Source organism: Suncus etruscus, chromosome 4 (genome assembly GCF_024139225.1).
Source record: "Suncus etruscus isolate mSunEtr1 chromosome 4, mSunEtr1.pri.cur, whole genome shotgun sequence".
In the NCBI taxonomy this organism is placed as follows: domain Eukaryota; kingdom Metazoa; phylum Chordata; class Mammalia; order Eulipotyphla; family Soricidae; genus Suncus; species Suncus etruscus.
In genome coordinates, this window is record NC_064851.1 from 43,728,814 (window position 1) to 43,742,890 (window position 14,077).

At 49.6% G+C, this 14,077-nt stretch overlaps 1 protein-coding gene across 1 annotated transcript; it reads right to left on the minus strand.

Moving 5' to 3' along the window:
• Nucleotides 1-1,128: 1,128 nt before the first annotated feature.
• On the minus strand, nt 1,129-6,302 carry BARHL2 (BarH like homeobox 2). Its single transcript, XM_049772260.1, has 3 exons — nt 5,663-6,302; nt 3,548-3,773; nt 1,129-1,868 (listed from the first exon to the last, which is right to left on the minus strand). The coding sequence occupies exons 1-3, from the start codon at nt 6,300-6,302 to the stop codon at nt 1,556-1,558; spliced, it is 1,179 nt and encodes a 392-aa protein (XP_049628217.1). The 3' UTR covers nt 1,129-1,555.
• Nucleotides 6,303-14,077: the final 7,775 nt, after the last annotated feature.

The following is a 14,077-nucleotide window of genomic DNA, read 5'->3' on the forward strand; positions in this document are numbered from 1 at the left end:
CAGGGGGCCGCTATTATTAACACACACTCACGATCTTACTGAGCTAACCAAGTCTTCCACCACTCTGAGCAGGTCCCAGTCTCATTCTGGGTTTCCAAATCCAATCTAGAAACACAGAGAAGGAAGCCTCTGCATTCCCACTCCTGTATAAGAGAACTCATCAGGATGAGGTCCCACCTGGCCAAAGGGTTGGACACCCACGGGAGAATGAGAAGACAAGGATCTATGTCACGAGGAATACTGCTTAACCAGAACTAACCAAATCTCTGGGGGTGGGGGTGGGGGTGTCCTAATTGCATGCTCTATGGCCTCAGCTCTCGGCAGGCCCAACCGGAGAGCTGTGAAACAGCTGCGAGGTCCTGGCACCTTCCACAGCATCATCACATCATCATCCCACACACCCGCTGGTGCCCCTCGCTCCTCAAGGCCTGGGAACAGCCAAGAAGAAACTGGAGGAGCAGGAGATGGGCAGCAGAAAGAAGCAGAGACAGCTGGAGTAGTTGGCCAGCTCTTTTAGCCATTAACAGCAGCTTCCAAGCAAGCTCTCCCACAGCCAACACTACTCTGAAACCAACCTTTTCTGGAGAGAAAGGAATGCTCATATTACCAAATACAAAAAACCATTAGGAGCTGTGGATCCACAAGTCAACTCCACATCTTCACAAGTTCTGCACATTCGAATATTCCGGGATGGATTTTTTTTTTCCTCTTCAAACCATGTCATGCATGCCATCGTGGCATCAACACATTGTGCTCTAGTAAAATCAGCTCCCTTGGATTTCACCGCTTGTTTAAAAAAAGATAAACTTTATTTTTGTAATTTTCAATCACAAAAAATCTATACTTTCGTCTAAGCATTTATTTGACTGAATCAAAAAGGACATGAAAAGAAAAATCATGTTTTACTAACGTATATAAGTGACTCTTTTTTTTTGGACAACATATAATAAATATGATATATCACTTATCATTCAGTCTTTCAAATGTACATTTTTTTTTCATATTATGGAGCATGCCACTTTTTTAAAAGAAAAAAAAAGGTAATAAGAAATCAGTGCAAAGTTCTCAGGTACCCTCCTCTTTTTTTCTGGGGAGATAGAATATCCAGGGTGATGCCCTTTGCCCCCGAAAGCAGAGGTTGTGGGTCCCCACTTTTCTCTTGGCAGGGCACTGTCTTCTCCGCGCCTTCATCCTTCCATCCTTCCCCTCCTCCGCCCCTTCCTGCGAGTCCTTTACAGCGTAAAAGAACTTGAGGTTCTGTTTGTGAGGGTATTTTCACTTACTGGTCGCACTTTATGTGGGGTTAGGGTTCTCACCAGTCACGCTGCAGTTGGGGGCTTGGCAGCCCTGTCTCTGGGGGGAAGTGGGCAAGCGAAGGAGGGCTCCCTTTTTGGAGGACCCCCTGCCGCCAGGAAGTGGGCGGTGGGCGTCTTCCTCAGCATTTCTCTGCCTCTGGGGGCTGCTGCTCCCCGAGTGCCCGCTGTGGGGACAGAAGGGCAGCTGTCCCGACCAGGGCAGGGGAGCGGGGAAAGGGTGACTCTAGGTGGCTCGTTTTTCACCGAGGGTGCGGGGTGCCAGGGATAGGGTTGGACAAGGGATTCAAGGCCGGCTGTCCCCCGGGACCCAAGCCGTGGATAAGCACTCGGGGTACCAGGGGCCGCTGCAGCTGGGGGTGGGGCGCGGGCGGAGTCCGGTACATGCTGCTGTACATGGCCGCGGCTGCTGCCGCCGCCGTGGTGCTGTCCATGCTGCCGAGCAGGCTCGGGTGGTAGAAATAAGGCGATGGAAACATCCTCTGCAGGGCCGAGTAATTCCCAGCTTCGGCCAGCAGCTCCAGGCCCACCGCCGTCTGCCGCTTCCACTTGGTCCTGGGGAAGGAACACACAGGTATGCGAGGGGGCACCGACCTGCCTTCTCTTCCTGCTCCTTAGGGTGCCAAGAAGGTTTAGAGTCCTAAACATAAATCACCTCTCCTAGCCCCAAACCCCAGCCTTACTTCCACAAAGCCCTAAAACCACGTCAATTTTGTCTGAGACACCTGAATGCCTGACACCTCATGCAAAATCGAAATCCTACCAGTTTTGCTACCTTTTTCTGACCCCCTGATCTACTGCCCTCCACCTTTTACAACGTGGCTAGAATCTAAAACTTTCCAGGAAACGAATCTAAACCACACACTCTAGGATCTCCCTCTTCTAATTTTCACCCCAAGTGTGCCCCCCAAGCACAGCAACACACACCCCTCAATTCCAATCTCTTCTCTCTGCCCTTCCCCCCATTTCTTCAGGCCCGTGAGAAGAAACCTTAAACAAAGGGGCACACACGGAGGGTCTTTTACCCCAGTCCCTCTGAGTCCCTAGGGCTGCATGGGCCACAGCCCTGATGAGGCCCAAGAGAGGCAGCAGGGCTTAAGCAAGGCAAGGGAAAAGGTTGCAGGACACAATTCAGAATCTTTTGGAGGGAGAGCTCTCCCAAGGGGATAGTATCTCAGGGCCATTTCAGGAGATGGAAAAAAAAGTGCCTTTCAAGATATTTTCTCCTCTGGGAGACAGTAACAATTAAAACCTGTGATCAGCGTTTCCTGGCCGCCTTCTCCCTCCCCGTTAACCACATACACACACTCGCACCCACCAGAAAGGGAGAAGTGGGTCTTTGCCCAGTTGCCCAACAAGAGACTTGGGGCTGGTGGGCTTTCATCCTACAGCTCCAGCCAAATTAATAAACATGTCGTCCTTTTTAAATTGGCTACAAATGACACTAATGTTTTCCGACAGAATTAGGGTGCCTAAAACCATATGTAATGAGACAGAAAATTATGGTAAAGATGACAACTGGATGGGCATTTCCAACTGCGCTTATGGATGATTAAAGCACAAATGAGATAAGAGGAAGAAAAGAGAACATCAAAATGAGGAGACAAATGCCAAGCTTACAAACAGCATAACCTCAATTGCCAATGTCTCGTCCTGTTTTTTAAATAGTTCAGGGGCCTATTAAGTATTACCAGTCGCTTTCTTAATTTTCTTTCAAGGAAAGCAGCAGTTGCAGCCTGGATGTGAGGTGGCCTGCACGGGGGACATATCTCCCAGGCCTAACCATTGGCCAGCTGCCAGATACTCCAGCTGCTGACCCTTCCTCACCCCACTGCCTCACAGGCTACCACAAGGCCCATCTAAGCAGAAGGCTGGGCTGACTAGTTACAGACATTCCAAACCAGCCTGGGGCAAGCCCATGGGGCATACCTCCTAGACTCTAGGGGCCTAAGTGTCAGCTGCACAGACATCTCAATTTGAGAAGGTGTGGCTTCATTGATTTGGGAAAGAAAGGGCTGGAACTGCAGACTTTGAGAGGAAAAGTAGCCTACGTGAAGATACTCAGATGTGCAAAATCTTCAAGGAGTTCTTCTCACCTTGGGGGTGTGGCTAATCCCTGCTCTGAGGGCAGCCCCCAGCACCCACCCTATACTCAATGGTTCCACAAAGAGAATGAACAGTGGTGAGAGAACCAGCCTGGGGGCCAGGTGCTTTCTCCCAGCCTGTTCCCTTACCTGCGGTTCTGGTACCAGGTCTTGACCTGGGTGTCAGTGAGGTTGAGAGCGGCTGCCAGGTCCATGCGGTCCTGCACACTCAGGTACTTCTGCCGTTCAAAGCTCCTTTCCAGCTGATTGAGTTGGTGATCAGAGAAAGCTGTTCGGGCTTTTCGAGGCTTCTTGGCCCTCACTGGGGGACTCTCTCGGCTACTCGTAATCTCCCGGTCTCCTTCTTCCTTTGTTCCTATAATAGAAATCCAGTCACAGCCATAAGTGAGCCTGAAATGGAGAGAGGTGGCTATCTTTCAGACACACAACAGTCCACAATTCCAAACTAGCCACTGGATTGGGGGTAGAGTGGGGGGATGGAGTGGAGAAGGGGCTACATATATACTTGGAATTAGTATGGAGGAAAAGGGCCAATTTCTCACTAGAGAGTGTGGGCAAATTGCTGGAGATTTTGGGCCTTGTCTACAGCTCCCGAAAAAGATTCTAAAAAGGGCGTCCCTGATTTTCTTACCATTAAAGTTTTAGGGGTGTGGGGTGTGGGCAGGGTAATAGTATAAATAAAAGATCCTTTTGTTTTTATTTTCTAAACTAGGAAGAAACACTGTCCCTTTCCTTAATTGTTTTCACCCTGTTTATCTCCTACTGGAGAATTCTCAAAAGATCTTTGTACTTTTTGGTATTGTTTAGGTTTTGTTTGTTTTGGAAGAAAAGCACCAATTTTTATTTTATTGTTATTTTCTGAAAACCATAGGTATTTAGTTTTCCTTTTCTAGTGCTCTTGGAGTCAACGTGCTCTGCAGCTCCTCACATAGATTCTTTCAAATCTTCAGAAAGAAGATAGAGCCCAGATGCTGAGCTGAGCTCAGAATCACTGAGTCCATCCAGGTGACAGCCCAGAGATTTCCGGATTCTATTTGTCATCTTTGGTTTTTCCCTGAAATGCTGGGAAATCGATATGTCAATCCCTCTCTGTTTGTACCCGTTTTTGCTGTGCTCCTTGATCTTCCCTGCAGGAAGAACAATAATCTCTCTAATTGACCCACTGGGGAGGTTGGTGCACAAAAAATCGTCAGCCCAGACTGTACATCTGTTTTGGGCGCTATTATGTTAATGCTATACTAGTAAAATGAGGTGCCAATATCCTACCTTCCAGACAATCAGCACATGTCTTTCCCAGAGAAGTAAATATTAATCAAAGTAAAAGTATATAATAATAGGTTTGTCAATAATGGAGAAAAACTCTCCTGAACTCTTTTGCCGAACTAAAACAAAAACAATTCTCTTGCAGGATTCTTCGAGAGGAAAATAGGAAAAAAAAAAAAAAGTTACAGGGTGATTATAACTGTCACCTTCTAATTTCTACAAAAATAGAACAATTTAATCCCCTAATTTTTTTCCTCACAAATGCTACTTCCCCTTCATTGTAAGGAGCAAAAAAAATCTTACTAAAATGTGGATATTCAGTTGCGGTAAGCAGAATGTTTAGAAGAAAAAAACTGGTCATAAATGTGGGCTTTCCTGGACTAATCACGATTTCTTTTTAAAGTTGCTCTGTTCAGCCACTCTGAAATTTTTCTTTCACTAAACCAGAACATTCCTGTGATGGAGTCTGATCGTGGGGGTATGTAATAATTCTCATTAAAGAATAAACACCACATTGCAATCCCCCCTAGACACTATCAAGCTGAGCCAATTTATCTCCGAGTCTACTTCTCAAGGTCTAGGATAGAAAAATCTCAAGTCCTTTCCTACAATCAAGAAACGAATTCTCCTTTAGGATCCTGCAGAGCTGCCCGCTTCCAAACCGATTAAAGAAGAAAAAAACAAAAACAAAAACAAAGAAAGGTGCCTAGTGGCGGTAAGAGTGGAGAGGTAGAAAGAGACTATAAAAAAAAAATATATAGTAATTTTTTTAAAAGCACTTGGGACGACGAATCTCCACATCGCACGCCCGGGCCTCCCTCCAGACCGTAGCTTTGGACGGCGGGACGGTCCCCCCCTTCGACGCTGGGGCATCCACTCCCCAACGAAGATGCTCCAGCGCCTGGGGCAGGGGTGGGAGGCGGGAAACACGAGGCGGGATGGCTGCAAGACCGGGAAGCCAGCCGAGGCGGCGCGACTCACCGTGGCATTTGATGTCGCCCTGGGCATCTTCCCGCTTGTCGAGTTTGGTTTTGCCTTCGTCCTGCTCGAGCTTGGGCCTGAAGCTCTCGTGGGGCGCGTTGCTCTCCGGCTTCGGCGTGGGGTGGGGCGAGGAGACGCTGGTGCTGTAGGGTGCACACGCCGCCAGAGGTTTGCAGTCGCCCAAGATGTCCTTAATTAAAAAGGAAGAGGTGGAAGTCCTGGGGGCCGAGGCGGCCGAGCCGAGCTGCTGGGCCGGCGGTGGCGGCGGCGGCGGCGGCTGCGGCTGCGGCGCAGGCGGCGGCGGCGAAGGCTGCAAACTTTGCGTGGGGGCCCCGGCGGCGCACGGCGGAGGCTGCGGGCCGTGATGGAGGTGATGGTGAAGATGCTGCTGGGGCCCGTCTGCGACCAGAGGCGGCTCCGGGGGCTCCATGGTGACCGAGATGGGAGAAGAAGGCGCCGTTCCAACGGTATCAATCTCGGAGCAGGGCGACGGAGTGGCCTGACTCCTAAAATCCGCGGTCCTGGGTTCTCCGAGCGGGCGGAAATCTCCATTCATCATGCCGGGGCTGCCTGAACTGGCACTGGACAGAATCGTGTCTATTCCAAAACTCGACCCGCTGGCCCCTTCCATTGTTGTCATTTCTACATGAGGTCCACGCCACTCCCGCCGCTCAGCAGCCGGCCCGACTGAGCCGAGGAAGCTACTGATCGTAAAGCAAAACAAAACAAAACACTCAGCACGGTTGTCTCCGGGTTAAAAAAAAAAATTAAAAAAATGCAAAAGAAAAATACAAAACACCACCACAAAGTCGGGTGGGGAGGAAAGAGAAGATTATTGGGAGGTGGCAATGGGTGGATAGTTTCGACACAACTTTTCCCTCCCCTTTTCTTTTCTTTTCTTTTTTTGCCCTTATAAGAAAAGTGAGAGATGGGGGGGAAAGGCCGAGAGAAGGAAAACGGGGGGCAATGTAGGGGGGGTGTTGGTAAGCGCAGAGCGTGCGCTCCGTGCACGTCCGCGCACACGTGGGACGGTGGTGGCCGCGCTGGGGGCCCCGGCGAAGGCGCAGGCGGCAAGAGGGGCCCCGGTGCCACCACCGTCGCTGCTGCCTTGGATCTGCCCACGGCCTGGTACCCAGCTGCGGCGGCGGAGGCGGTGGCCGAGGCGGACTTTGGCCCCAGAGATGCCCGCGGAGCCGGGGTGGCCGCGCGCCCTCGGAGCGCCCGGGTGATTTCCCCGAGGTGTCTGCCGCGCGCCACTTGGCCACCCCGCAGCCTAGTTTCTGAACTTGGTGGGAAAGTTGTGGCGCGGATGCTGCCACCAGGGTCGCGGCCACACTAGAAGGAGGAGAAGGAGGAGGAGGAGGAGAAGGAGAAGGTGGTGAGGGTGCCACCGAAGGAGCAGGTGCAGGCGGAGCAGACGGACGGCGGAGACGAGGCGCCGAGCGACTCCGGCCGCGGCCGGGCGCGATCGCTTGTAATCCGGCTTCTCGCGGGCGGCGCCGACCCCCTCGCGTGACGTCACGGCCTCCGCCCCGCGCACCCCCAAGCCCCCCCCCAACCCCCCTCCACCGCCGAGACCGCGAGCCCGGCCCGGAGCCCCCCATTGGCCGCGGCCGCGCGAACGAACCACGCCGACGTGCCCGGGACCAATCGGGGCGCGGCTCTCGGAACCCGTCAGCGAGCGCGGCTCCGGCTTCGCTACGCTTTGGAGAACCCCGCCGGCCCCTCGGCCTGCAGCCCCGAGTCCCCACCGCCTGGGTCCGACCTACGTCGGGCCCGGGGTGCACAATCACGCGCCGGGGGTACTGCGGGAGAGGGGCGAAAAGCCGAGGGAAGCCTAGGGAAGGGGGCCTGGGGAGAGCGCTTGCAAGTGGGAGGTCGCGGACCCGGCGGGTGTTCGTTCCTCCGGGGAGACAGAATGAAGGGAAAGAGAAAAGAACGGGAGGGGAAGGAATCTGCCCGGCTCACCTTTGAGACTCCGGCGCTGGAGTGGTCCTGGGACACTGAGAGCAGAGAACAAGCCCCGAAGGAAACCCCTGACGTGCGTGGAAACTCCAGCAGTCAGCGCTCGGGGTGCTAGCGGGTTTGGGGAGCCGATTTCTCCCCCCCCCCCAAAAAAAAAGCCCAGACCCACCTGTGCGGGCTGTGCTTGGGAATGGGAGGAGGATGAAGTGGGGTCACCCGCTTGCACAGAGGACTGTGCACAAAATCCGGAACCCGAGTGAATCCAGTGGAGACCGATACTGGAAGAAATGTCTGGCCAGGCTCATTCTTCAGAGCCGGGCTAAGGAGGTCCCTAGACGAGCGATGCGAGGTGTCCTCTACTGGTCACGGTTTTTTGGGCTGGTCTGGGACTAGGGAACTGGGTGCAGCGCTCTCTCTCTCTCTCTCTCTCTCTCTCTCTCTCTCTCTCCTCTCTCTCTCTTCTCTCTCTCTCTCTCCTCTCTCTCTCTCTCTCTCTCTCTCTCTCTCTCTCTCTCTCTCTCTCTCTCTCTCTCTCTCTCTCTCTCTCTCTCTCTCTTCCCCCCCCCTCCCCTTTGGAAAAGAGACTGTCTCTGGTTGTGTGCACTTCGGACCTGGAGAAAGACGCGACTGTGACGCCTCGCGTCAGAGGGTATCAACTTGCATTATTTTCTCCAGGACGTCTCCAACCTGTCTCTTGTTGAATGTCAGAGTAATGGGAAGTGCCAGTGACAAGACGGCGTATTACTCCTGATTAAGTGCCGTGTCAACCTAATTAGCAGAGTAATTATAAGGTGCTAATGAATGATTCAAAGTTCTTTGAGTTACATTTTACTCCAAATCACCCTTTTAAGAGCCCTATGAATCTCAGTGGCTGGCATCCCTTTCGTGGCTTTCGTGTACAGTGATCGTTTTTTCTACGGCCTTGTACGTCTCCTCCCAGTGCTGGGCTCAACTCTGGAGTTGAGTTGTGGCTTCTAGGGCATCTTTCTGGGGACAGCCCCCTTCCCCCCATTAAGAAGGGGTTAGCAATGTGCGGGGGGTCAAGGAGGCCAAGGGTTCTCCTGGGGCGAGATCCAGCTTTGGGCCAGAGTTGCAGCTGTGTGAGTCCCCCCATCCACCCCACCCACACCCAGCCCTGAAGGTGGGAGGCCCATCCTCCCTGCTTTGGGGGCCGGGGGGGGGCGGGGAATTCCGATGCGTTTTCCCCAGAAATAGAGCCAGTGCTATTTCGCGGGTGCATGGGACTGTTTCCTGCTTTTGTTTTCTTTTGGTTTTTCCTACGGGACCATCTCGGTGACAGAGAAGGGAAAATGCCCGGCGGGGAAATGAAAAGTGCCAGCCCGGCTACTGCAATTTTTTCTAAGAGGCGGGCTGGGGTTGCTGGGCAGAGGGCGGGTTTGGCGGGCTGAGCGCGGAGAGCTGCAGGGAAGGTTGCAGGGCCAACGGCAGGGTAGCTCCAGCAGTGTGAAAACGAGATGCCAGACCGAGAAGCCGCGTGAGGCCTGAATAGGGCCGGGAACTGGAGCCACACGGAGATAGGCAGAACTTCCTAAGAGCCTAGGGACCAGGCCTGGTCAGGGTTTCCAGAACCTCGGACCCTGGACTTTCCGAAATATCAGAACCAGCAAGGTCCAAGGCCCTGCCCATAAGCTCAGCACAAATTCGCTTTTTTGATGCAGTGGCGTGGGAGATGTCTACCCTGCAGATAGAATCTCATATTCTTCTTCCTTCAAATATCAGTTAGGGTTTGTCTCATTTGGACTTCACCTCTAAACTCCGCAAAGGAGGTGCGTGAAACCTTTACGGACTTCGGCCTCCAGCATACATTTCCCTCGCTGCATTCTCAGGATAGGAGATGGGAAGGGAGAGAAAACAAATTTAAGATCCCGAACTGACAGCACTGCACAAATCAATTATTCTAGACCTTGATAAATTATTCATTTAAGCCTGTTTTTGTTTTGTTCAGACACCTGAAATGACTTGAGAGCTCAAAAGCACGATGGCAGCACAGCTTGTGTTAGTCGGGTCTGTAGCGGACTTTTGCTTGCAATAATTCACATTAGCAAGGGGATAGAAGTATGATCCTATGAGGGGGTACGGTGAGAATAACATAATGGAAATAAAATAAAGGAAGAGAGGAAGGCGGGAATGTCATCCAGGAAGGGTATTCCAGGTTTGAAAACTAACACAAAGCTAAAGGAAGCCCAGTAGGCCCCTTCTGATTTAAAAAAGAAAGAAAAGTCACATCGTACTTTTATTTCCTTTTAAAAAGTTTGAGATCATAGAAGCTTTCTTCGGAATGTTAGGAGATCAGCTTTCGAAGCAACAATGTAAGGGTAAAACATGACCTTGACTTTTATCAAGCCTCCTCTCTTTTGGTCTCTACCAGGGAGAAAATGCTAGCAGCAGTGTAAAAGAGGGGCTCAAAAGACTAAACTGCAAACCTGATTAAAAATTCTTTAGCACTGGATTTTTATTTCTCAACTTTTCTCAGTTCCTTTACTTTTGCACTTAGGTCCCATCCACCCTCAAAAGTCCTATAATGTATACACGCAAGCAGTCATGCACTTTCTATTAGAGCAAGCACAAGTTTTCATTTAAAAGACAAGGTATTAAATAGAACAGAATGTATATTAATACCTATTTAAATTCTCTGTCTATGTACATAAGGAAATTCAGGAACTGGGCTTGGTGTCTCATTTTCTCACTGAATGTAAAAAATATATACTCTTAAATTGACATAAATGAGAAAATATCTTACCTTACTATGTTTTCACTTACTTAAAAAAGAAAATACAAAGGAAGAAAATTATTTAAATCTTTACAAGGTTTTTGACTTTTTGCACAAAAGTCATTTTGTCAATTGTGCAAACTCTGTATCTTCCTCACTTCAAAGTACACACCAGTTCTTATCATCATTCAAAATGTTCCGTTCCCACCACAGAAATGGTTCAACACTGGAATATTTAGACCAATTTTTTCTTCAGCACGCTTTCTTGAGGTCTGTATTACAACTGAGATTCAGTATTTTGGATTTAACAGTTGAAGCATGAGGTTTTGTTGTGTGTTTAATGGGACAGCACTTTGCAGAAATGTGCCTGCAGATCGAAATTAACTTAGAACCGCTTCTTCCCAAGCCAGTTTACTTTCTACATTTCTCCAAGTTCACTTGACTACATGCCAATGCATCATTAATTGGAGTGGATCGCATTCTTTTTCTTCCACGGGGCGGCGCCAAAAACCCCAAAGCAAGAACCAAGCTGACCAGCTATTGTTTCTCTCCAGAAGAGATGAGTAATATAAAAATAAACTCTCAGCCTTCTAAGATAGCTGAATGTCTGAAGATAGTGTAACCGTTCCATGTTTCATGTCTGTAAAAACATATTCTATAAAAAGTTTATCTTATCTGATGATGACCTTGATGCATGCTCATTAAAAACAATTGAAACACATAAAAGCACAGAGAAGGAATCTTTTAAATGCATTAAAAACAGGAAAATTGACATTGGGAGCAGAGAGAGCCAGGTAAAATGGAAGAGAAGGAATAAAGTAACTATTCAAAGAACAGGTTAAAAGGACCATCTTTAAATACTGTATCCCCTTGAGAAATAAAAAAGTTTTGAAAGCTTGAGTTCTGGCATAATACAATTTGGAAGAACTCTATACTTCCAGAAACTTAAAGCTTGACTATTTAACAGAGGTCTAGTGAAGCTAGCTCTTCCTTGTGGATTAGATGTATACTGTACATTCTGCCTCTTTACACTGTTCTTGACCAAAGTACTTAACCTTTCCTATCAGAGATTTGTCATCACTTAGAATCGAGTTCTTGTAATGACCAAATGAGACAAGAATTTCTCAAATTAAATAAAAAATGCAAAAGTAACAGTAATTGGTAACATCCTATATATGTAATGTGTATATTACATACATAGCTTGGTTCATTCATTCATTCATCCAGTGACTATTCCTTAATATGCATTAATATATTAGATGCTTGAGAATGGGAGGTTAACCCACCTCAGAGTGGTGACAGAAGCTTAAACATGCTGGAAATTGCCAAAAAAAAAAAAATGCTGTGATATCAAAAGGAACGTGATATAGAAAAGAGGGCAGTAGGCATTCGTCCTTGGGGGGAACTGATAGGCTTCCTAAAGGAAATAAGAGTGTTCAATCGTGAAAGAAAAGTCAAGGGTATAAAGAAGGGATTAAATAGTAAGTAGCTAAAGTAATGATAGTGCAAAACGTCCCCAAATTGTGTGAGTCTCATTTCCTATGAGGCTAAGCTGCAATCTGCAAGGTTTGGAGATCTCTCCTGAGAGTTTTAGGAGCTCTAGGGATCGCTCCTTGGGATACTCTTGGAGCAGTTTAGAGGAAATGGAAATTAACGGTGTTCACACACCTCACAGCAGAATTTTAGAGGAGGTTCCACAGCCTTAGATTTCACGCCAAGGGAAACTTCAGTCTCCCTAAAAACCACTCTACCCATTCTTCCACAGCAATGAAACTGAAGCTTCTTTATCCTTTTAGAATTCCAATTCTCCCCTCATTCATTGAATGGAAGTTCTTCCATTCACAAGTAGAGATTGCGAAGATAGAGTAGAAGTAGTAGAGGAAGAGGAGGCCAGGGGAAACCTGTAAGTGATTTCCTTTCACCCTTCCTAAAGTGAAAAGCGTGTCCACTAACGATTGGCTCCTGGAGAAACGAAAGGGCCCCGTTCTGACACCATCAGCTGGTTCTGCCAACTCCAGAGGTTAAGAGAGAATGGAGTGGGGAGGCGGGAGTCGGAGGGGAGAAGCAAGCCTCCGAGCGCTGGGCGAAGATGCCAATCAGGGAAGGGGAAATTCATTTGCGATGTTAATTAACAAGCGGCTAATTAAAACGGCACTTTGAGCGCTAATCAATCGCCTTATTAAGTTAGAACCATCACTGGAACAAATTGAGAGCTCCCCGCCCAGGCTCCTACCTCTGCTGCGGGCGGGGCTGAGATCCCAGACCCTGTGCGGGGGTGTGTGTGTGGGGGGGGGTAGGGTTAAATCAGTCTCTGTGCGTTTGCACACCCTCCTGGGGCGTGTCTACTGCTGGAACCTCCAACTGCCGGGGCTTGCATCTACCGTCCCACCTGCTCTGTGTCCCGGGACCTAAGGGGACAATGTCTGATTCTGGGGCATTGTCTGGGGGGAGAAGGAGGTTGCATCTATCGGAAAACAATCGATTAGAGAGCAAACAGCCACTGTGCTTCCAGGAAACGAGCCCAAAATGCGCCGCCCAAAATGGGCCCAGAATGAGGTGTGAAGCACGCAGCAGGAGGATGCGATTCCGTTTTTTTAGGAGGGGGCCTAGAGCCCACGTTTACCAACACCGATGTATCCTTTCACTCTGGGACACTTCTAGGCCCCTTGGTCTGGAGCAGAAGCAATGAAGAGTTGGGCTGTACTCAGGCAGCGAGAAGAGGGCGGCCAGTACAGAACCTCGGGCTCCAGTGGCTCCTTAAGAAAGACGGTGAGATGTGAGGAGGAGCCCTAGGGCTGAGCCCCTGGGACACCCGGCCGCCGCCGCCAGCCAGAACGTGCCTCCCGCTGCAGGCGTTCCGGAGGCACCACGACTTTGGCCCTCCAAATTAGAAGGAAGGTTTCCAATCCCTTGTTCGAGGGGCCTTCAGCATCTCCTAATTGTTAAATGCCTGCTTTTCACCAAATTCTCTAGAGAGAAGTATTTGGCAATAAGAGGGGACTGTGAATTTAAATGCTAATTAAGTGGGTCCTTCTCCAGAAACTCCACCTGCCTGGAGGGCCTTGTTAAGGCAGAAATACAACAGGCGCGCGCGCGCGCACACACACACACACACACACACACACACACACACACACACACTGCGACATTCCTGGGGTGCGGAGCCAGGAGCTGGGTAAAGAGGGACTCCAGTGGACTCCTGTCTCGGTTGTTTATTGGGGTCAGCTACAGTGAGAAAGAGATCGTGAATAGGGTTGAGGGCTTCTGCGGGGTGGGCACTCTGTGACCTGGGCCTGGTTTCTAGGCGTGGATGAGGCTGGGCAGGCCTGAGCTAGCTTATGGGTTCACCTTCAGGGACATGCATCACCTGCTGGTGGGGTCTGAGAGTGCCTGGGAGGTCCCAGGAGAACCTAACGAATGGCTCCCATGAGCCAAGTTCAAAAGCATTACTATTTTCATCATATTATCATTATTCAATATAATAATATTTGCTCGGTTAGCAGCACTAATTAGGTCACATTAAAACCATAGTGTCTCCCTAATGGTGGGTAATGTTCTCACACTCACATTTTTCTCTCTTTAAGAATGGACAGCTCCTGGTTGGCAGGAAGAGGAGACAGAACTGCAGCGGGATGCATTATGGTGTGATCACCTCCCCCAGGACTCCAAACACACTCAAACAAGAGAGAGATAAATAGAGAAATAGAAGGAGGACAGCG